The sequence below is a fragment of the Anser cygnoides genome, chromosome 2 (genome assembly GCF_040182565.1).
Source record: "Anser cygnoides isolate HZ-2024a breed goose chromosome 2, Taihu_goose_T2T_genome, whole genome shotgun sequence".
In the NCBI taxonomy this organism is placed as follows: Eukaryota; Metazoa; Chordata; class Aves; order Anseriformes; family Anatidae; genus Anser; species Anser cygnoides.
The window spans coordinates 65,970,189-65,993,922 of record NC_089874.1 but is presented as its reverse complement, the minus strand read 5'-3'; the positions used below and the strand labels follow the sequence as shown (position 1 = coordinate 65,993,922).

Sequence of the window (23,734 nt, the reverse complement as noted above, 5' to 3'; positions counted from 1 at the left end):
TCATGGAAATCCATTATGGAAATTCCTACTGTACTGTTGGGAATTAGCAACATTTCTAGTTCAGAGGGACTGAACACTTACACTTCCAGCGTAAGAAAACCCATGTGAATATGACCTTTCCCTTAGTTTTCTTAAGGAATAAACCTCTCTGGCTTCATGTATACAACTGAAAGGAGTAAACCAGCACAAACACACTCTTTCCTCCTTGTACATCAGGTTTTCCAGATCATTAAACAAAACGTAAATCCTGAGATTTAGAACAGAAAAACCTGGCAGGATCTGAAATGCTGATTTCCTCAAAGCTGTTTGTTCTGAAGAAAGAATGTGGGAATCCTTGTCATCTTTTCATGGTAAGGCAGACTTTTAAAAAAGTCTTCTTGGAGGAAACTAATGTTTCTGAGCATACAGATTCTCAAGTTCCTTCTGGTTGCGATCCCACTTACAGGTCAGTAATTTCACATGACCCCAACTATTAGTATAAATAGTAAAAGAAGCTGAATTTGTTAGTTACAATGCAGCTTGTAACTGCTATGGTTTTGCTTCATGTTACAGCTCCTAGGCTGAACCCTACTGGTTTGTTTAGGGTAGTGAAGGAAAAACGTGGTCCAAAGTTTTTAGATTGCGCACTCATTGCTCTATTAGAAAAAAAAAATTAAAAAATCAGAAAATGGAGAAGATATTTTACTGGCAATAACCTGAGGTTTTGGTCTATTCCAACTTGATAAATGGATATCAACATAGATGAATGATACAGTCTATCTTCTGTACCTAACTTAGTTTAAGAGCCTACAGATGTAGGATTGTAGATGCTCTGACTGCTCTTTGGATAGTCTAAAGGCTGCATGAGAGACCTAAACTCTTAAATCAAGTACCTGTTTAAGGCACTTAAAGTCAGAAGATGATCCCTCAGTCTCTCATAACATTTTAATGTATGAATTCATTTAGTTAAAAAAAAAAGAATGATGTTTTGGCATTCACTTTCTGGAAGATGATTTGCTGTAATTTTTTCTCTGAACTACAGAGATTGCGAAGATAACATAAATGCAAAAAGCTTATTGTGGTTTTGTCATGGTGTGTCAAGTCAGACAAGTAGTAAGAATAATGACATATCTTGTATGTTAAAATACCAAATGCTTTCTTGGTGGGATTCTTTATAACGCCACACAATGTATATTCAAAAAATGTTTTCTGGAATGTAAATTAATGTCAGACTCTTTTTACTAGCTTTAAAGTTTTAGCCCTACAATGAGATCACCACAACTGCATTTCTGACCCCGAGAGCCTGTGCACGGTACAGGGACATGCTCCTAGAACTAGCATATCAAGCAGTTTCTAAAATGACACCATGTAAGAGAGCTTATTGTTCTTAGGTTGTGGCTCAGGAGATTTCTTGGTCATCCCAAGACTGGAGAGTTTCATAGTAGGCAATGTACTATAGAAACACTATCTGTATGTAGAGAAGTGAATTGTCAAGCAATACAATTGCAACCATCCTAAATGCAAAACTTATAATTTGCCTTGATTTTTGCGTATTAATCCTTGCAAGTGCTCACCTAGATGATCCATTTTGGTACATCACCATATGTACAAATATTTGACTAGTGCTTGGAAATTCTATTCTATTTTCGGAAATTCTTGGGAATTCAAGTTGCATGCCCTGGTAATGACAGTATGTTCAGAATTTCAAATGCAAATAATTGTTCTTCTATAAATCAAGGGAGGGTACTGGGAAACTGATAAGAGTATGTTAAATATTATATTTGAAGGTGTTGTCAAGTACCAGTTGTCCACATTTATGATTTGATAAGCCATCTCAGGAATAACAGCTGCTATAGAAACACAGAGGTCCCATGCTCCATCTCAAACATGAGGTTTGCGAAGGAGGACTTGTAGAGGCAATTAATTACAAGTCAATAAACACAAAGATTAAGACTATTTTCTCTTTCACAAATTCTCTCATTGGCTGTTGTCTGCATCCTGTTTTTATTTAAAAGAAAGAATTAGGTCCTGTGTGCTAATGATACTCCTTCAGGCTCTTCTTTTCATCTTTCCCTCCAGACACTGGAGTTCCTTGGGGCCCTCTCTTTATCAGCAACCTTTTCTGTGCCTGTTGTTCATACTGCTGAGATTAAAAAAATGCTTTGATTCCTTGGCATTAAAGAGACACAGTCGACTTGGATTGTTCAGCCTGGAGAAGAGGAGACTGAGGGGAGACCTCATCGTTGTCTACAGCTTCCTCATGAGGGAAATGGAGAGACCAGTGATAGGACCCAAAGGAACGGCTTGAAGCTGAGACAGGGGAGGGTCAGGCTGGATATCTGGAAAAGTTTTTTCACCAAGAGGGTGGTCAGGAACTGGAACAGGCTGCCCAGGGCAGTGGTAACAGCACTGAGCCTGCCAGAGTTCAAGAAGCATTTGGACAATGCTCTCAGACATATTATTTTTTTTTTTTTTTCTTTTTGGGTGGTCCTTTGGGGGGACCAAGGAGTGGGACTTGATGATCCTTGTGGGTCCCTACCAATTTGGATATTCTGTGATTCTGTGATTCTTCTTGAAAAATTAAACCTGACAGAAAGTCTTGTGTATTCAGTAATTACATCTGAAGATTGAAAGAAACAGGACATCTTTGTTTCTTGGTTTAATAGATATTTGAAAGTATTTTTATAAGCAAGTTGTTGTTTAGATCTAGTTAATGAGAACAGCCTTTACTGCAGGGATCACCTGCAGAAATATCAACTTTCCCTTCCTTGTCATTTTGTCTGTCAGATTTGAAGGTTACTCTTTAAAATATTTTCTTCTCAGAAACTGAAAATCATGTGGGTGATTACAAGTTTACAAAGCTAAACCGGTACTCCAGAAACATGCGTTATGATTTTACACAGGCCTCTTGTGTGACATAAGGCACGCACCCCCTTCCCGCGCCATTCAGGTTTGTAACACGGTTATTTGGCGACCCCGCGAGGATAAACAGGCCGAGGCGTTCCCAGAGGGTGGTGAAGGAGGCAGGACACACAGATAACGAAGTTTTAATTCCGCTGACAACAAGGGGCTCGCTGACGACATCACCTCAACCCCCTCCCATTTTCCCCCCCTCCCTCCAGCCCCCTCGGCCGCCATTTTGTGTCCCCCCTTCCGCTGCCCGCCGGCCCCGCGCCTGCGCATTGCGCCCCCCAGCGGCGTGCGGGGGCAGCGGCGGCAGCAGGAGGAGGAGGAGGAGGAGGAGGAGGAGGAAGGCCGTGCTTCCGGTCTCCATTTTACGAGAGGGAGGGAGCGCGGCCATGGGCGTCCCCGGCCGTCTTAGGGAGCTGGGCACTGGCCGCTGAGCCCGCCCTGAGCTCCTGCAGCTTCCAGCGGCTTCGTGTGGCCCCGGGGGGGGGAGATAGAGGGGCAGGGGCGGCATGGAGCAGGGCGTCGTGGGTCCTCCGGTGACCCTCATCATCAAGGCCCCCAACCAGAAGTACACCGACCAGACCGTCAGCTGCTTCCTGGACTGGACCGTGGGCAAGCTGAAGTCGCACCTCTCTAAGGTGTACCCCAGCAAGCCGGTAAGCTGTCGGGACAGCTTGTGCGGGGGTGCCGTGGGGCCTGGGCTGTAGGCAAGGGTTTAGGCTGGGCGCTCTGCAGTGTAAACAAGCAAGGGACCTGCTTCCCCAGAGCTGTGTCTGTAAGTGCAGTGGCTGGCTCTCTGCTTTCAGCAATGCAAGCTAGCTTCTTTTCTGGACCGTTAAAAAAAGCAGTATTCTGAAAGGTGGTAGCGCTGGAGATGTTTATTAACTCTGCTTTTATAGGAACTGGGATGTAGCTATCTTCCATACCCATTTCTGTAAATATAGGAGCGCTCTCTAAAATGATTCCAGTGGTATAGCTAAAATTACCCCCAAGTTCACTAGATGGTGGTGGAACAGGTAGGTGATTATTCATAATATTATTTGAAACATCCAATTGGACAACCTCTCCAGAATTCTTTCCTTTTTCCTTTGGGATGATGTTTTTTGAGTCAGGGCTGAAAACTGTTTTCTCATTTGTTTACAAACTTGTATGATAGTTGTGACTATTTTGAAACTTTGTGTAAAAATCTATAGCTCTTTAGTCCCCAAGGAAAATGCATTTTATTTTGAAGTTCTGTAATTTCCAAATCTAGCAGTTATGAAAAACTGTAGTGTTACTAAACGGCAGTCATACAAAAGAGTGCATTTGACTTTTATGAAGATTTGTTCCAGAAAACCATATAAAGGCAGTGCAGATTCTCCCTCTACTTTGCAGCAGCATGTAGGGCCTAGACCTTGCTGTACAAAACATCAGACAAAGCTTCCGTTTATATTGTAAATGATTCTTTTATTGAACGAGGTGAATACTAACTAGTGTCATTGTTAGTTTCTTTTTTGGGGGTGGGGAGGAGGGTGGAAGTGGATGTAAACAATATCCTTGTGTCTGAAAAGGATTTCTTCCTTCTGGAGAAAGCAGGAGAACAGCAGTCAACAATTTAGGCAGTATCACTGGTAGATTGAGTTCTGTTAAGTGATATTTAAGAACTTGTGGATTTAGTTGTTATTGTTCTCGGTAATTCTCTGCTGAGAGAGCAGATCCACTGTAAAAGAAACAAATACGTGACTTCAGTTGACTGCTGCTTCCTTGCCAGAATGTCCTTCTGTGACGTATTTGTGTTTAAACACTACTTTTCTGATTCATCCAGTGATCTTGCTGAATTGGGCTTCTGGGAAGAATCCTTAATGAACAAGAGGTTTTTATGTTGCATTGTTTTAACCAGTGTTACAATATTAAATTTTGGTTGCTTGAAATATCTTTTTTTCTGTTGACAATGAATTCCTCAACATGCCTCTCTTTATTAAAAATCACAAGAGTAGTTCATAATACTCCCCAAACTAGTATGGATTAAAGAACGGAAGAGTTTATTTAATGAAAGCTATCTCTAATCCAATTTAATTTGGATTTATTGTACTTACTAGCTTTACTTATAACTAAACACAATATTATTTCATAGATCCGTTCAAATTAATCTAATATGGGAGGTGAAGAAAGTTGTCTTCTCTGTATGGTAAAATTGAAAAATTTATCTTTGTCTTGATATGTCTTTTTGACATAATCTTACTACTTTTTCAGATTTATTTAAAACTTTGTGCTTTTAGGAGTGTTTTTCTTTCCTTTTTTTTTTTTTTTTAAGCAGAGCAGTGTCAGAAGCTTGTCAGTCAGATTTCTATGTTCCATGAATGTGGTAGATCCTGGAAATAACTTACGTTACCGTGCTATTTTAAAGTGCTAGAGTACATCGGAACACAGATGCTTCATACAAGTATTGCAGTGTTCTTGAAATTAAGGGTACAAAATAGAAATCAGCTGTTACTGCTGGTGTACAGTCTCATGTGTGACTTGTACCTTATTCTCCTGTACACGTAGGTAAATTAGTGTCTTTTCTAATTGGAAAACTAATGGTAACGGGTAAATACTTTTACTGAATTTAGTATCTATTAAGAGTATATTATTATAAAATGAGATGGTTGACATAGGCAAGTGAGAAGTTAGGCTTTGGGGGCGGTGTTGTTTGTGATTTTACTAGATTAATTTATGTGGATGACTTAAGTACATACGAATGCCACGTATAGGCAGATTTAAATTGGGTTAGCTATTGTTAAAGCTGGCATACTTAATTTAGTAAGTCACTGAATAGGCTGGGTGGGTTTAAATCAGTGTTAAATTAGCCTGCAGGCCTATACTAAAGTTGATATTTGTAAATAACTTGTTATAACTTCCCTAAAAGAAATCTTTATTTAAGAAAAGAAAACTTGGAAAGCCAACCTGTATGTCTCAGATCTGGCAGATCTTGCATTCAGCACATTAACGACTGTATTGATTATGCCCAGAAACATTGATTTAAGCCTGCTGTTTCTTGTCCCCTGTACCTGTCAGCTAGCATGTATTTTGCCCACAGTTCTAACCAGATGTGGTTCTTTGTATTTTTATTCCCTGTGGCAGAGGGGCTGAGTGACCAAGTAGTAGATGTTTTGTAACTGAAAGCGGGGATAGATTAGAGACTGTATGCTAAAGGAAGTTGTTGCATCATCTTAGGCTTGGTTGTTTTGATAATGTTCTTGGCATATTTAACTTGGACCAAACACTGCAGAAGGAATCCTGCTTGAAAAATGGAAGGAAAAAAACCTGATGAATTGTTGATTTTAAATTCATAACTTTGGGATTATGATCAGGAAACCATCTTTTTCCATCTATCTCAGGTATGAGCCTTTAACCTGTAGGTTCTAGAATCGTTTCATCTGATGTTCTGAGTTTGCTTCTGAAAATGGGGCCACTCTATTATTACTATTTTTGAAGTCTTTTTCTGTCATGGTTCAGCATTTGGTCTAGCAGTGAGCATGTTTTTCTTCGAAGCAGGAGCTGTGGTAGCGAATCTCCTCTGGCAGAGGATGAGTTGAATGCCTATTCCATTTGCTTTGGCATATATTTGAACTGCTGTGTTTTCTTGTTTATCACAAGAATTATTTATTCTATTACTAAACAATTATTGTTTATTTTTCTTCCATCTGCATTAAAAACAAACAAACCCATGCTTCAGAACTCCAGGATGGCTTTAACCCTGAGAATTGCAAGTGGTAATTCCTGTGATGCATGGTTAGGTATTTGAGTTAAGTGCGGAGGAGCATGGGGTTTAAGACCTCTTCTTCCTGCGTTAGTGTCCTTGGCTTAATGTGTTTATCAGTATTCAACCTAAGTAAGCTTTTCTTTTCTGTTTTTAAGGGAGATGAAATGAATTGCTCAGGATTATGTAGTAGATATGCAGGGTCATTTTAACCTGGTTAGGAAGCTGTATTATCAGTGGCACAGGCAAAAATAGTGTGGCCCCATCCTTATTGGATGATGATACAAAGTATTTGGGTTAGGGCTTCTTGTTTGTTTTGTTTTAACTGCTTACTTGTTCTAATTAATCTCCAGAGTACCTCTCTCAGGATCCAGAAATGGGGTTTCTGAGACTTTTCTTCTCGTTCTACTGATCAAAGCAACAAGCCTCTAACTTAGGAAATCAATGTTTTCTGTGTTCTTGATACATGCAGCAAATTCTAGTTTATCTAAGAAGGCCTTTCCCAGATACAAAATGCAAGTAAACTTGTATCCTGTTAGCAGCCTGTTCTTGCTTGAAAGGAGCAGCCAACAAAATGGCGTAGTTCAAAAGAACTTAGATTGGTATGAGAGAGTGGCTTCTTTGTTGATTTTTTTTTTTAATATAAATAGTGCAGTGATGACTTTCAATTTGTTGCACTATTTATCCATTGGAGCTGCCAATTAACAGTTCTGTGTTGTGAGGCTTATAAAAATGGTTTATTATGTCACTAATTAAAATAGAGAGAAATGCAGAATGAAGAAAATGATTCTTCAGTATAAATGATGGCAGCTAACTTGCCACGTATAGTATCGAACCTTTTCTTCCTATTTAAAGGCGTGTATTTAGTCATGGACATCTAATGTGAATTTGGATTTTTTTTAAAAGCAAAAACTTCTCATCCAATGTATCCTTACAGTTTTTGCTTAGAGCATCTATAAATCTTGTGATATGACTAGAATATTTAGGGGGAAAATCACGTTCTGTAACTCTTCTGTTTTCTGCTGGACTAGGTTACAGCAAGAAAAAATATCAAGACTACTTGGAAAGCTTTTTTTGATTTTATAGGTCTGATTTTCAGCAATTTAGGTCGTAGTATTAGCATGCCTATGACTGCAGAATCGGTAACAGAAGGATGTCAGAGAACAGGGAGAGGTGTTGTAAGACTAGCTGTATGTATGGTGGGGAAATTCTTCAAATATTTCATGCTGATAATGCATATCCGTTCCACTGATGGTAGGCCAGATTTCTTCATCTAGCATTTGGTTAGGTTAGCACTTCTTCAAGTGATAAAAAGCTGTTGGATTGATTCTTAATGCAAGAAAGTAGTTAAAATGAACTTATGTTGGTAATAGTTGGATTTTCTGTAAAGTTCTTTCAATTTTTTTAAAGTAACTGTTCATTCACAAAGTTACAGCATGTTACTTAGATGCTTGACTGTACTGGACACCTTTCTGTAGATAGGTACCCCAAATGCAGTTTCCATGTAACAAGAATTTTGTTATGATCTCCTCAGCTGAGAATAGTTAAACGTTACTGCCTTACAAATAGCATACCATTTAAAAAAAAAAGAAACTTTTTACTGAGCAATATTAAAGTGTGGAAGTGTAAGACCGGGCAAAAAAAAGCTTACCAAAACTTGAAGACTCCCTTTAAAAAAACAAGTCCTTTTGCTTCTTAGGGATTTTTAATGCCTTGCTGCTTGTTTCTTCTTGTTTTTTCCTTTTTTTTTTGGTGGGTGGGGTAGGTGTGGGAGAAGGGGTTTGGGAATGGACAGAAATTCCTTACAGAAAGAGATTGAAACTTATGCCCTTCTCCTGCACATTTTAATTATCATTCTGTCATTCTACTAACTATTTTTGTTTTTATTTTCCTTGCACCAGCAATATTTCCATCTACTTTCCCAAGAAGTGTGTGGGAATGAGAGCAGGGTGAAGAGCAAATCTTACTGAAAAGAAAGGAATTTTCAAATATACTTAATGGTTTTCTTGAGGAGCATTTGCCAGTTAAGTGATGTTAAGTGTTACAGCACTCTTGCTGAGTGCATAATAGGAGACCTTTTTCAGATGTAATTTGTTAGTTGGAGTTGCAAGGCCTCTGAAGTGTTTTAAAGGCTGTCCATTTGTGGTTGGAATTATAAGGGATTTTACTCATCTGCAAATGTTATCTCCAGCTGTATATCTGTACAGCTGGAAAAAGCTAAATTCCTTTCTTTGTCCCATCTCCTAGTCTACAAAGGATCAGAGACTGGTGTATTCTGGCAGACTGCTTCCTGATCACCTGCAGCTGAAAGATGTTCTCAGAAAAGTAAGCTTTATATCAACACCATATGATTTTTTTGAGCAAAAACACTTTTTGGGAAATAGTTTAGATTTGTATTGTTTAACTTCAATTTTTTATTGATAAGGTAGAATGTGACCAACCATATAATGCTGATATGTTCTGGAAAATGTATTTTCAAGTATCCCTTGTTTGTAGGATTGTGATACTTGTGGATTGAGGGATGTTTCCAAATGGTGAAAGTGATTAGCCTATCCAAGTACCAAACAGGTAATATGCAATGTAGAATGACTCTTTGGACAGTTCCTGCTTTGACTCAAGTGGGATCATTTAAAAGAATTTTGTTAGTTTGGGACATCGTTTCATTTCTTGTACTTACTTAAATCCAAGAACTTGCATTTAAAACACAAAAACCAAACGGGACTTGTGTAAGCAAAATAAGGATAAAGCATCTATATGCAAGAAAAGACTTCTAAATTGAATGGTTTTGTTGGGAAATCTGTTTATTGTCCTGGCTTTATTTGTCAGGTATTAGCTGTTCCTGCTAATGTTTACAAACTTGTTGGTTCTTGCTTTTTTTTTTCTTTTTATAACTACTTTTCCTTTATTCTGCTGGCTTATCATGGAAACCAATAGTTTTAGTAGTCTGACTTTGGATTCTTTAGGTAATGTGCTAATTAAATCCAAGTCCTGAGTACACATGGAATCTTACATAGGAAATGTTGAAATACATGCACTTGGCTCTCTGATTGGGTTAAATAGCTTGGTTGGATGCTACAAAATAATAGGGACATTGAGTTAAAGTTCTTAATGTATAAAACAATGATATTAAAGTCAATATGATATATAAGATTATCAAGAACTTTGTGTTTTGATTTTGATGGTAACCGAAAATGTAGTGCAATGTTGACTATTCTTTAAATTTCCTGTAAACAGACCAGGATCAATAGCTCTATTTAGAAAATATATTAATTCATTAAACAGTTATTACAATTTTTAATATTAAATATATAAGCTTTGTAGTACAGTGCCTGAGTGTTGGTAATGATACTTCTTTTGGCAAACTTCTAAAGTTAAAATCAGTGTGCAAACTGCAGAGTTAGTTACATTTTTATGTTAATACGGAGAAAGGTCTCCAAAAGAGAATAATGCTTTAGTAAAAGTGGGGAACTAAATTTCTGTGTTATATGTAAAGAAAAAGATGCAGAGGAATATTGAATGTTACTTGAACAGGCTAAAGCTGTTGTTCTTTCACAGTCTAGATTGTGAAAAAAACTTTACATAGTTTATCTGTTTACCCCAAAAGATTAAAATTTACTCTGTGTAGTTTTATTACAGAACTGCACCTGAAATATTGCCATCCAGTAATGCTTAAACGTTCATGAAAATGGTTATCTAACATAGCTCACAGCATAGCTGTGCTTATGAAGGGCAAAATGCAGTCAGTCTGAATCCCTTAAATTCACTTGGCCTGCCTACAGTAGACTGATTTTAGGAAACACAAACAACTTCAAGCCTTGTTTTATGTGCTAGAGGAGAGACTTCTGACTAACTAATGTCTGCCTTTAATATTCAGGGGATGTTTGATTTTAAAGGCACTTGAGTAGGTACAGGCCTTGGGTTTAGTTACAGAAACTTACTAATTAGTCATAAGTACAAAGTTAAAGTTTTTTTTTACAAAAACTCAAGCAGAAAGAATACCTTCTTCCAACAAAAAAGTATGATTGCTCTGAATTTAAACTTAATTCTCTGCTGTATTCTTCCTAATTGTCTAGATCTAAGTTCCTGATATTATCAGAGGATTTACTAAGTCTCTCAAATTAGTTTTATGATACTTGCTTTTTGATACTGAGTGGTGTTATTTTGCTGATATAAAACATGTGGAGGCTGGATGTTGTGGGACTCCTTAAGCATAGTGATATCAGAAATGTTGTATATGGAATAAAAACATTACAATAAATTGTCCCATTTAATAAAGCTGTACGCTGTAAGCTTGTCAATATTTCTGCCTTCCTTTACTTCTCCAAGTGGCATAAGGTCTTCTGTAGAAAGGAGGTAAGTAGTTAGGCGGAAGGCTTTTGGCTTGGTCACAGCGCTGATGGCTGGTGTTCAGTGCTCTCTGATCACTGCGTGCTGTCACCAGCTTGTAGGAAGTGGCTGTGTGACAGCGAGGCCGTGCTTGCCACTAGGAACTGCTATGTGCAGAGGGGTTGAAAAGTCTGGGTATGGATAGGCTGTGCTAGCTGGGCTGCACTATGGTGTACAAAAGCAGTTTAGTTTTTTGTTCCTAAAGATTAAAACTTTAAAAATGGTGGAAAGCACACTTATTTTTTTAGTTGAAGACAAGCAGTATTTCTAAATGCTATCACATTAAATACTGCAGCTTGACTGCACCATGCTGATTTCAGAAGGGGATATTTTTTCTAGTATTTTTGTACATAAAATTTGGTTACTAGGAAGCTATAGTGTGCAGCTTAAATACAGTCATAGCTGTTCTTGTTGCTATGGCCATATGAGCTTCAGGCATGCTGATATAATGGGCTGTTTTCATTTGACATAGTAGAATAGCCTCAGATTGAAGTTGTTATAGCATCCATATTTGATGGGGGAGCATATTCATGAAGAATTGGTGTAGGCTGATAACTTGCATTGCTGGCGTGGCCTTGAGTGGTGCCACTTGTTCCCTTCCTTGCTGTCAAGTATTTAGAAATACTGAAGCCCTGTTTAGCACTTGGAATAGTGTTCCCTGGGTGTGGAATATCTGCAGGGACTTTTTGAATGGGTGGTGCCTGAAGGATAGGCTTGGGTTGAGCTTAGACTGCAGTGAGGTGCAGGCAATAGCTGGTATTTTTTTCTTATCTTGGACTGCTCATAGAATTCCAGCTCCTACATTTTTCATTTACCATGATTTTTATTGAATAACGCTCCTCATTAAATCTCAACGCAAACGTAGGCATTCTTAACTTTGAGCACTGCAAAGAGTGAGGTTTTCCCAAAATAAAAGTCAAAGCATCATCTGTGCTTTCTCATGTTTCTCCGTGTGGTTTTCTGTTGGTTCTGCTATACTGCAATTTTAGGGGAAACTGGGGGTAAGTGGATGCTTAGTATGTGATTATGGACAGCTACTATGAAAACTTTAGTTGAGAAACAGGAAGCTTCTCTTGTTCTAGGCTCAACTTTTGCTTTGCGGTGTCCATTTTGTTTAATGTATATATACTGAATACGAGGGAAACTTCGAAGGTGGGTATTTAAACACAGTTTTTGCTTGTTTTTTTGCAAATATTGTTACTTTAGCTCTTCAATCTCTTTGATTTTTAGCAAGATGAATATCATATGGTTCATCTGGTATGTACTTCCCGGACACCCCCAAGTTCTCCAAAACCCAGCACCAGTAGAGGTGGTCACGGAGCTTCAACCTCCAGCAGTAGCTCAGTGAGTTTTTTTCATACACAGGACATGAATTTCTTCTACAGCAAGGAAGCTTTCTAGCAAGTTCTTTTCTCATTCCTAAAATCTGACTGTAAAAACATGTGGTGAAAGTAGAGTATGTCATATGAATTTGTAGAATTAGACTTGATTATTTAAGGATGTCATTTTAAATAAATGTGAACTTTCAAATAGTAATGCCATCATGTTTATTAGATGATAAAGCACTACTTTTTCTAAGCTATTCTTTCTTTTCCATGTTTTCTTTATGGAACAGGAACATGGAGAGAGAGAAATGTGCTGTGTCTTTGCCAGAAACTGACTAGTGTATTTAGACTTTAAACTGAGTTCTGATTAGTTCTGCAAATATCTCCTCTACTGAAGAGAGACCAGTCAATTTAGTGCCCTTGTTTTGAGAAAGGTGGTACTTGGCCAGTGTTCATTCTGCTTGACAAGAATTGGACAGTACTTACTCAGTTTCAAGGTAGTCATAGTGTTGATAGTCTGTAAGGTGATGAGGAGTAGAAAGTTGTCATTTATTTTTTTTTTTAGTTAATTGTTCAAAGTACCCTTTTTTGGTGTGTTTGCAGTTCTTCCATTCACCCTTCACTTCGTTCTGTTTGGAACTGGGAAATGGTGGTGTTCTTTAGTTGTACTCATTTTTAATAGAAGTGAAGGTAATATTTCTGTTGATGACTTGCTCATCATCACTGTAATTATCCTGGCTTTCTTCAGAGCTGGTAGTATCAGTAAGTGATTTGTGAAGGTTAGTCAGAAAGGAGAGCGTACAAAATTGTTAGTCTTCATCAGTGGTGGGTAGATTACCATTTCAATAATAAGCTTGGTTCTTCTATTGACAGGGTACTGTTTCTGATTGCTGTTCAACAGACAGATAAAGTAGCACTTTAAACAGTTGAAGAGAGTGGATAGTATTTACACTCTTCATACTTGCAAACAGCAATAGAAATACAGAGAGGGCTTCGTTTATTTTATTGCTACATTGCTGTAAATAATGAATTTAAATAACTATTAATGACTGCTTAAAGCAGTCAGTGTGCATGGCGTCAAATTTGTAATACTTTGAAAGTCAACCTAATCCCAAAGCTTGAATGGCCTTTATTCTTGCATTTGCTTTTTTCCCCCTGTCTAGTGGTAAATTTTTCTTGTTTTCCTTTGTAGGGCAAATGTGATATGGATGTCTTTACATAATTGCAGCTCCTCACTTCCTGAGTTGTCAAAGTTGAAGAGGATTTTTTACTGAGTAAACATTAAAATAGTGCTTAGCAGTAGGGTTTGGGGATATAATAAAACTAAAATAATGCATCTCCATGGCCAAATTACAGTCTTATTCTGGTGACATGTAACCTAGGAGAGCCAGCTGTTTGTTCTTCTAGGATTAAGTATTTATCTTGGAAAACATTGAAGTCCTGACAGTCTATTTAGATGGGTTTCTTGGAGCCTAAGTTGTTCCCAGCTACTTTTCTGTTATTCGCTCTTCCAGCCCAAGCAGTTGGCACAGTAATTTGGATTGTGCAGCTGGCACAGTGAAGAGGTTAATTAGAAAAATAGAAGAGGAAACTGAAAACAAGGACAGAGGGAGGGGTATTTTATTTTACAGCAGGAACTTCTTTCTGATATTCATAACCTGAGCTTGTAGTTACTTTTGTTAACGATAGCCTCTAGAATTTGTTGCTGCTAAGTACTTTTTTCTGAATTAAGCTTTAGTTCAGTGCAGCTTTTTGAAACGTCACTTTTTTATATGTGCACTTGAGTGCATTTTTTTTACTAAAAGCTTGCCAGATTCAATAAAATCCCAGTAGACTTGTCTGTTGTTTATATACACAATAAGATAGTTTTCTTAAGACATGGTTGTAAACTCTTGTTACTGTAGTGAAAATATCCTCAACATCAATTTTCTTTATTTTAAAGAATATGGACCATTCTGGATCAACTGCTGCCTCATCCACAAACCAAGAAGATTCGTCTACATCTTTGAACACTAGTGCAGATGGAGTGAGGCATCGTAATCTTCCACAAGCACAAAGCAATCCCATACCAAGCCACCAGTTCCCTTATTTAATGCAAGGGTAAGTGAAATTAAAACAATCTTCATCTTTTCCATGCTCTTTTTAAATGTTCTGTTACAATTGATTCTTGCACACTCTGCAAAATGATTTGGCTACTTCATCTTGAAGCATAAGTCACGTTTAGAAATTTCTATGAACATTAATGTTTTAAGACAGGAGTCATTCAAAGAGTAAGTGTACTTGGTGCTCCCCTTCAAACTGTTCTCTTTCACTTTATGCTTTCTGCTTTTAACTTTCTGTTGATGAGGGCAGTTTCAATGTTTATCTAGTGGATGTAGTTAGCAATGTAAGTGATCAAATGATTGTCTGGTTGCTTTTTCTAGTCCTCTATTGTAATAATCAAGACTAAAATGTTACCAAATATGATGGTTCTTAATTTTTGACTTTTTAATGGGATGCAACTCTTCATTTGTCCATATTGGATTCAGTTATAGAAATAATGAGGTATTCTGAGTACCTGTAAGTGCTTGTGAATGTACAAAGTTAAAATATTTTCATATATAACCAGTGTGTATACTTCTTGATTAGATCTGGTATTTAACTTTCAAAATTGTCTGTTTTTCCCCACTTAAAAAGGATCTTTAAGAATTTTTTTAGCCTGCATGACCCATGACCTTTACAACTTTATAAACCCCTTTAAAAATTTCTTCCAAGGGAGGATAGTGCATTCTGATATGATAATTGTCATTTCCTCAGGGAACACTTTTCAAGGCTTCTTTCTCACAAGGTGTTCTACTATAGTGCTGTTTATTTTCCAGGGATTTTGAAGAATGTGGCGGGGGACACCCACAAAAACAATCTATGAATCTACTAACAGTAGCAATTGTTTTTGTCACTGGGAAGGAAATTGGTTAAATTAACAGTTCTTAACACAAGTTAAATGCATTTTCAGTTACTCTCCTGTTAGAATTTGTGTAGACTTTACTAGTCTTACTAGTTTTCATGTATTCTGCTGGGAGGAGAGTGCTTTTGCAATGGGTGGAGTACTCTGTTATTCTGACCACATTAATCTTTGTGGAAGTGGTTATGCTTGCCTTTGTGACAAATCTAGGTGATGCTAAGTTGACTGCAGTTCAGTGTACTGTAAGTTAATTCTGGAAGCAATTTTTTTGCATGTTGCATTATTCATCTCTAAGGTGGTTTATTTTTTTAATTAGCTTTTCACAAATATGTACCATGAGCATGAGTTTTTTTTCTATCGGTATGTGTGACGAGCTGGATAGCCTTTGGACTTGAGAAAGACAACAGAACTGTTGTTCAGCCTTTTAGCTGAAAAAATTCAGTTAAAAAAATACAGGAGGAATCAGTTTAGAAGACATGACTGTTTAAAAGAGCATATTTATTTATTAAGTTATTCTAAGACTGTGTCTCTATTGGCAAGTGATGTGGACTGAGAGGTGTGGTTCTGTAGACTGAAGGAGGTGCTGAGAACCTGACATCAGCACTGCATGTATTTCAGGACTTTCTGTCTTATTTGGACTAAGTCTAATTTGATCAGTTGGCACAGTTGCATATTTGTTGCTGAAGTGCATTAGCAATGTGTCTGAATCATATCTTTCAACTTAGTGTAATTCCAAAGGAATCCAGGTGGTGATCCAAGAGCATTCTGTGGTGCAACCAAAAAAACTAGTGAGAGGAAATGACTGGAGACTAGTTTCAAGAGCACAGACCTGATCTGAACAGAAATCACAAATGCCAGAATAGATGCACCCTAAATAATCTTAGTGTGTGTGGTTGTTGTTTCTTTTTTGTAAAAGCAATTTAGTTGTATAAGAGCCTTAGGTGGTATATTCTTGCTTTGGACTACTAGGCACTGGCTCTACCCTAAATAGAAAGTCTGGGCTAGCACCTGTTGTAGTCCACTGTCTTCTTGAAATGCCCTTTTTAGTGCTGTCAGTAGCCTTCTCAGATAGATGCATCTGTTTTTGCTTCAGCACTCTGCTACCTGTATTATAGCAACAAGAAATGCCTTCTATTTTTTTCAGCTACTCTTAAACATCATCTGGGGCAATGAAATTCAGTATTAATGTAATTTATACATGGACTGAGGCTTGTTAAGAACAATGAAGGTCTGTAGCTGAAACTTCCATTGCCTTATGGATTTTTCTTGGTTTCATGACCAAACACAGTTTTATTCTAGCTGTATGATGAACTATAGACTCTACTGATGGGGAAGTGTCTCCAGACACTTGAAAATATATCAGAGTCCAATTCCTTGTGTGTCTTGCAACATTTTCATTAGTAAAGTAGTTAGTACCAATAAGAAATATGAACTTTGTGCAGTTAAGTGATGGTTTTGATGTTTCTTAGTTTCTGGTGCAAGACTTCAGTTTCCAAGTTGAATACCCTTTGAGAAAACAGCTAAATCAGATTTTTAAAATGTTCTCTGTAATATTTCAGTACTCTGTTGCTTTAGAGTTTTTGTAAATGGCATTTTCTAAACATCCACATTTGAGGTGGGACTGAACAAGTAGTCTATGCTTCTACCAAGTCAGTTTTGTGCTGTGGGGAGTAAGCATGGTGTTTGCTCCTATGGACTTAGTTCAAGGCCGTACTGTTCTGTGCAGGTACAAACTGAACTCAGTCCTAAAATGGCTTGCATTTCAGATTAGGGAGTACATGGAAGCAATAAACAGATAAGAAACATGAAGACAGGGAGATTGTTTGTCAAGTTGAACAGCCCACCTAATAAAATGTTTTCATATTGTTTACATAATAATGTTTGAAAGTAGACAACAAAATGACATACTGACAGCATACAGAATGTTCAGCACACAAATGCCAACTTTGCTTCATCAGTAGCACTTGTTCAGTCTGTGTTTTCTAAAAGTAGCAAATATACAGTGGAGGATGTTGAAATAGCACTTGAAGTTGATATCTCAGCCTCATGTGAGGCTAATAGTAAATGAGGCATCTTTGTGGGTTAAAGGATGTTAAACAAATGCAGTTATTGTCAGTGGTGCAAGATGATAAAGACTGAGCTTCTAAGCTTGAAGTTAAAACTTCAAGTTATAATTTTTTTCCACTGGTGGTGAGCAATAGCTTCATGATGATACCGGCTAAATAACTGCAGAACGTTAATGTGTTCTGAAACATTACTTCTAAATAAAGCCCAATTAGATCATTTTAGTTTTCTTCCATATACCAAAAGTAGTAATTCTGGGCTTCATAGTCACTGAAAGAGCAATGTGCCTCTTCAGAATATTCTGAAGCTACCTCTGCATTTGAACCTAAAACCTGTTTTTTTGACATACCTAACTATTCTTCTGCAGTCTGCTGTTATATTTTTGAAACAACTGTGCCTATGCAATTTTGCTTCCCTGCTCTTGTGCTGTTGTTGCCATTCTCTTGAAATACTCCATTTTTCTCCTCCTGTTAGAGGAAGATAAGGAGAAAGCATGTGCTACTTCCCTTTTCCTTCTAACAGCTAGCCAGCTTGCTTGGCTGGGAAGAGCATCTTCCTTTGGAGACGTTCTTCTCACTGGAATACTCTGTGCTGTGTTTAGAGTTTTCCTGAATTTCTTAAATTAACTTAATAGTCTGCCAGTTGTAATAGGTCACTGACAAAATCTGCCTAACTTTGATTTTTTTTGACACAGAAACCAGTTTTTGAATATTGATGTCTACTTCTTCTCATTAATGACATCAGAACTTGAAAAGTTGGCGTGCTTCTCAAAAAGCCACATCTAGAAAAGCAGTTTAAAACAAAACAGAAAAAACAAACAAACAAAACAAAATGCTAAAATACATTAATGAGAGAGGAAAGAACATTACTGGAGTCTTCTATGGTTTGTCTTGGTTGGCTAGCTTCTTTTTCTGCAACCTCCCTTTAAGCTTTAGATACTGAGAAAGCAACTTCAGAAAGAGTTGGAAGAAAATTGAGGCTTGGATCCTATATTCCTAAAATACATGTTTGTTTGGAGCTATTAATTTAAGACCTCACAACTTCTGTTGAGCTCTGTTCAGTACATTTAAAGAGAAGTGAGCCTAAACTCTCGGGAGGAGGGGGGAAAGGTGAATTCCTGCAGAATTCACTGCCGAGTTCTGAGGTAGCACTGTTTTTCGGTGACTGAGCTAGGGAAATAGGTGTGGTCAAACAACGGTTCTTCCTGTTTTCATCCCCATACGGAATTCTTCCTGCTTGTAATTGAGATATTGCTCTTTGATTTGTCATGACACAGAACTTAGGATACCCATGTAGAAGACTATCTTTACGTTTTGAGGGTCGTTATTTTCTGAATTTTGGAGGAATTTTAGTTATCAAAGGGCTTGCCAATTCAAGGGTTAGAAAAACATTCTTAAAGTTTGCAACCATAAAGACAAAAGTATGATTGTTTTTTGTATAGGAGCTTGAAAGCTCTGCTGTTGTATTACATGAATTTTTCAGAAACTGCTCATTAACAGGGCTACCAGTTCACCCTCTGTTTCTTTCATAAACTGAGAGGACTGTATATGAATATCTCTGTGGTATCAGGAGCGTAGCTTTTGCTTTATCGCTACTTTTTTTCCAAACTATTGTCAAAACAAGCAATGACTGAATTCAAAAATAACAAACCAAGTTTTAGCAGAGGTCATGCATGGAGTTGCATAGCAGCCTCTTGTCCAGAATTAGTAAAGTACTCTTCCATGTATAAGATGGAAAAAGATTCTAATGTCTTCCCCCCACCTTTCTTTCTGGGCATGTCTTGTATATCTGAATGCCTGGGAGACTAATGAAATCTCTTGGTAATATCTTTGCAGGGAGTGCCTTACTTAGGGAACAGGTGTAGTCCGCAGTACAATAACAGCAGTCTCAGCTTTTGCTACCTGCAGTCTGAATAAACTTTTCTTCATGCTTTGTACTCTCATGCTGTCCTGAAAGATGTCCTGGTTTACTACAGTTTACTACATCAAAATCTTTGGGGAAAGAGTTGGAAATCTTGCCAAAACATGCTATATGCTCTAGGAGGTAAGAGAGGCTAATAAGTTTAAAAGCAGACAAAACCAAACCCAAAGTTGATGTATAGGAGCTTTGTATCTCTTGCATGTGAAACAGAATTAAAAGCCTGTAGGAGAATCCCTTTTAATTAAAGTATTAAGGGGTAAGAGTTATATTTGTGGTGTTCTCTTAGTTGTGGTCTTCAGATGCTGTATCTGAAAAGTTAGTTTTGCTGTCTTTGCTTATGTGTAGTTCTTCGTGTCTGTGATTACAGTGATATTTCAGGTTTCATTTGTAAAAGAAAGCTATAGAGGTAGTAAGTTTTGTATTTACAGCTCCTGTAAGGCTGACCTCTGAACTTAAAAGGAATTAAATGAATACATTTCTGCAGTTAACATGTTGTTTATCCCAGAGACACAGCTAGTGACAGACATCTAAGTACAAAATCATAAATCTTCTTTCTATAGAAATAACTTCACTTATTAATTTACTCTATGTTCTTTTGGAATGGGTTGGATGATCTTGCTACATGTTTGTGTTACTTCAGAGCGTCATTTTAGGGGGACAAATGAAGAATGCTTCTTCTAGAATTCAGTGCATTTTAGAACATGGCAATATTGAACTGAATGTTTTTCTTTTACTCCTTTTACAGCAATATAGGCAACCAATTTCCAGGCCACGGTGTACCTGCTGGAGGATTTCCTATGTATCCTGCATTCAGTCCCTTACAGATGATATGGTGGCAACAAATGTATGCACGTCAGTACTACATGCAATAGTAAGTTTGCATTATATTAGGTAGTGCTGAGTTACACTATGGAAAGGAAAGTCTTAAATATTGTTTACAGCATCAAAGTATTTGTGCTTATTTTGTCTGGCTGTGCTGTTTTTATAGTGATAAATTTTGTGCAACTAAATACAAAATCCAGTTTTGTATTGGAATTAGATAATTGTATTAAGTAAAGATTTAAGGAAAAAAGTGCTTTTTTGTTTTGATTTGTACTGTCTGAAACTTTGTTTTCAGTAGTGTAGGAAAGAAGGCAAGAATAGGTTTAGACACTTTGCATGTTTTTTGACAAAAGTTTTATTTGACTTTTTTAGCCAAGCTGCTGTTTCAGCCCAAGTGACTTCCAGCACTGAATCAGCGAGATCTGCAGTTGCTCAGGCTGTAAATTCACAACATGGTCGTGCAAATGAGCCTGCAGCAGTGCCAAATGTAGCTGTCCAAGAGAACAGGCCTGTAAACCCGAATGTTCAGATGAATGCACAGGGAGGTCCAGTAGTTAATGAGGAGGACTTCAACCGGGACTGGCTGGACTGGATGTACACTTTCTCTAGAGCAGCTATTCTTCTGAGCATTGTATACTTCTATTCTTCCTTCAGTCGGTTTGTCATGGTAATGGGAGCCATGCTACTGGTTTATTTGTGAGTACAACAGTTAAGTACAGCTGCAGAGCAGATATATGGGTTATACAGCTAGCGTATAATCTCTTTTAAACTTTGAGAAATGTTTCAAATGTGAAAGTTTAGGCTCTGCTCCTCTTGTATGGTGTGTACAAATTTGAATTTCAAATGAGCAGAGAAGCCATTTTTTTAAAAAAGCATTCCTGGGACCTTTTACAGTAACTTGGTTACCACTTAAAACAGTGTGCTTAAATACTGGTGATATGTACAGGTCAGTATTGTAGAAATGTAGAATTTAAGGATGGAAATTAAGGATGTTGGGATGAGGAGGGAAGTTCATGTAGTAACTGAAGTGTATGCTTGTGTAAACTTAAACTTTACTGCTTGAATATGAAGGGAAAACTGCAGAGCTGTACTCATTTATACATCAAATGTATAGAATTTTGCAGTAAATTGTGTTAGGCAGAGATAAGAGATAACTAACAGTGGATGTCATATCTGGCAGAATTGTAAGGACATCTTAAAAAATGTTAATGATGTATCATGAAGACCATTTTATTAAGATGTATCAATACTGTAGTCATCAGTTCCTTTAGTGAAACAAATATCTTAATGATGTAAAGAGTGAAAACTGACAGTAATGTGATGTTTTTGGACTGATGTCATTCATTGACAGTTTACTTACATGTAGTCTGATCTTTGTGACTTTAAGAGCATACTTGCATGGATTGTTCTGTTTCTGATGCAGGTGTGGTAGTTGAAACTCAAATATAGACATCTGAAAATGTAGGAGAGGCTTACTTAATTTAAAATGGTAATGTGGTTCAAGCCTTAGCTCAAGTTTAAATTGAAAGTCAACTTTGAACTATGAAAATTAAAGCCACCTTTAAAAATAATAAAATGTAAATACTTAAAAATGGGGAAGAGGAGCCCCCCAGTATTCTAAACATTTCATCAGCTAATTATGGAAAACTGCATCTTCTGGCACAGGGTGCTACGAACAGTGCTGCTGAAACCTAGCAAGACCTTTCTTAACCCAGATATCAAAGAATACACATTCTATCTAGAAGTTAAACTTCTGGAAAAATGCAAGGAGCTTCATCCATTTGCAAGCACTTGAAGAACTTACTACAGTAGGTAGGAGAAAATAATTCTTCCTTTCACAAGGTTTTTCAGCTGTTCCATTTTCTTATGTAGACACCAGGCTGGATGGTTCCCCTTTAGGCAAGAGGGAGGCCAGCAACAGGCAGCCAATAATGTGGAAGGGAACCGTGATGGGCAAAATGCAAATAATCCTGATCTTGAGGAGATGGTAAGAGCAGACATATCTTTAAGATTTCTGTATGTTATATTGTAAAGTATATGTAACTACCTGTAGCACAAATCTCGAGTTGGTAATGATTAAGCAGGAAAATGTTATTTCATTTTTTTCCCTCTTACTAGTTGAGTATTGATGTCTGGACAGAAGGACTGACTACTTTGTGAAATATAGCTGGTTCAACCGGAAAGCTCTCAGCGTTATCTTCTCTGTTATGCAGGCTGGTTAAATTTGGTATCTTTCCAGTCTGAAGTAGAGATGATCACTAACTGTCAATCACAGATTTTCTTTGTGCTAGTTATTCTTCAGGAGACTATTCTGAGAAAACTTAATGTAGGACAATGCTGCTCTTAACTTTTGTCAGAGCTCTGAAAGGAAGCAGTTGAATTGTTCAATTTCTGTTTTTAAAGGAACGACTTATGGATGATGGGATTGATGAAGACAGTGGAGAAGATGCAGGTGAAGATGCCAATATAGAGCAGCAGCCTGGATTCATGGCTTCTGCTTGGTCCTTTATTACAACTTTCTTCACGTCACTCATCCCTGAAGGGCCTCCGCAGGTTGGCAATTAAAATGGAAAAGGAACTGTCAGGCAGTCTCAGTAGCCATACATAGAAGTGGAGCAGATTGTAGATGGTTTTAAATACAGTGCAATTTCAGAAAATGTATATTGTTATCTTTTTGATCATGGTGTAAAAAAATGTGTATTTTTTCTTTTGGCTTTCTCATACATCGCATATTTTAAGCACAAGTGGACTACTAAATGCTTTCTTTAAGATTCTTCTTTTTCTGAAGAATGAAATGTAAAGATATTGGTCTTCCATGTTTTGTTTTTAATTTCAGGTGTGTATTACACTGAGGCAAAAACCTTGTACTTAGTCTGCACCATTGCCTCTTTAAAGAGCTGTTAAAAATATGAATGTTGGCAGACTTTTCCAAATGCTGTCTATTCATCTGAATAACTTCAATGTATCTTGTGTTAGTTTTATGCAGGGTATGACTTATCATTTGGGATTTGGAGTTTATGTCATTCCCAAAAGAATGCTGTAAACACCAGGATTACTTGCTAATGGCATGTTGTCTTCATGCCACAAAATACTAAGCCTCTTCTCATATCTTTAGAAAGCTAAAAGCTTTGTCTTGAGGCTATACTGAAGTTCATTAAACTTTGAGATGGTTGACAGCTCTTCAAAGAGAATCAGCAGTGATGGGATAAACTTTAAATGTTTGATACATACAGTACTTTTTAAAAAAAACCATAGATGTACTGGGGAAAAACATGTAAATTAGTTTTTTTAATGAAAAAAAAACTGTTATGGTAACTTTTGGATGTTTATATGCATATCTGAATGCAAACAGTGCATTGTGAAGGATGAGGATATGATTGAGAGTGGAATAAAGTTAATCATGGTGGCATTACTGATATTGACTACAGTGTTATGTTTGTAGCAGTGCATATGCAATTACAGGTAGGAAGAATCTCATCATCAGGATAAGTTTTCTTATTTTTCTGTTCCTTCTAAATTAAGACAAAGAAAATTGTACGTGAGAATAGTATAGTGCTTCTGTCAGTTTTCAATTATCTTTAGATTTTAATCAGTCAAGAAGTTTCACGTATTTTTTTGTCCCTAGTTCTGAAGCGACTGTGTCCTACTGAACTTCAAAGTATCTGC

The 23,734-nt window shown here is 37.3% G+C and overlaps 1 protein-coding gene across 4 annotated transcripts; it reads left to right on the top strand.

The window, feature by feature from the left end:
* The first annotated feature begins 3,220 nt into the window (after positions 1-3,220).
* HERPUD2 (HERPUD family member 2) lies at positions 3,221-23,484 on the top strand. Of its 4 annotated transcripts, XM_013200270.3 has the most exons (8): positions 3,224-3,545; positions 8,858-8,935; positions 12,227-12,340; positions 14,264-14,421; positions 19,992-20,117; positions 20,441-20,764; positions 21,941-22,055; positions 22,472-23,484. In XM_013200270.3, exons 1-8 carry the CDS (start codon positions 3,399-3,401, stop codon positions 22,631-22,633), a joined length of 1,224 nt encoding a protein of 407 aa, XP_013055724.1. In that variant the 5' UTR covers positions 3,224-3,398; the 3' UTR covers positions 22,634-23,484. The 4 variants fall into 4 exon arrangements, with proteins under 4 accessions (XP_013055726.1, XP_013055725.1, XP_047931533.1 ...); XM_013200271.3 differs by lacking the exon at positions 8,858-8,935 and having other exon boundaries at positions 3,222-3,545; XM_048075576.2 differs by lacking the exon at positions 12,227-12,340 and having other exon boundaries at positions 3,222-3,545.
* The last annotated feature ends 250 nt before the right edge of the window (positions 23,485-23,734 follow it).

Excerpts from the sequence above, each read along its gene's own strand:
- HERPUD2 (XM_013200270.3), top strand. The coding sequence starts at position 3,399 with ATGGAGCAGGGCGTCGTGGGTCCTCCGGTGACCCTCATCATCAAGGCC. Across the intron at positions 20,118-20,440 it reads CGTCAGTACTACATGCAATA|CCAAGCTGCTGTTTCAGCCC; the intron begins GTAAGTTTGCAT and ends TGACTTTTTTAG. Across the intron at positions 20,765-21,940 it reads GCCATGCTACTGGTTTATTT|ACACCAGGCTGGATGGTTCC; the intron begins GTGAGTACAACA and ends TTTCTTATGTAG.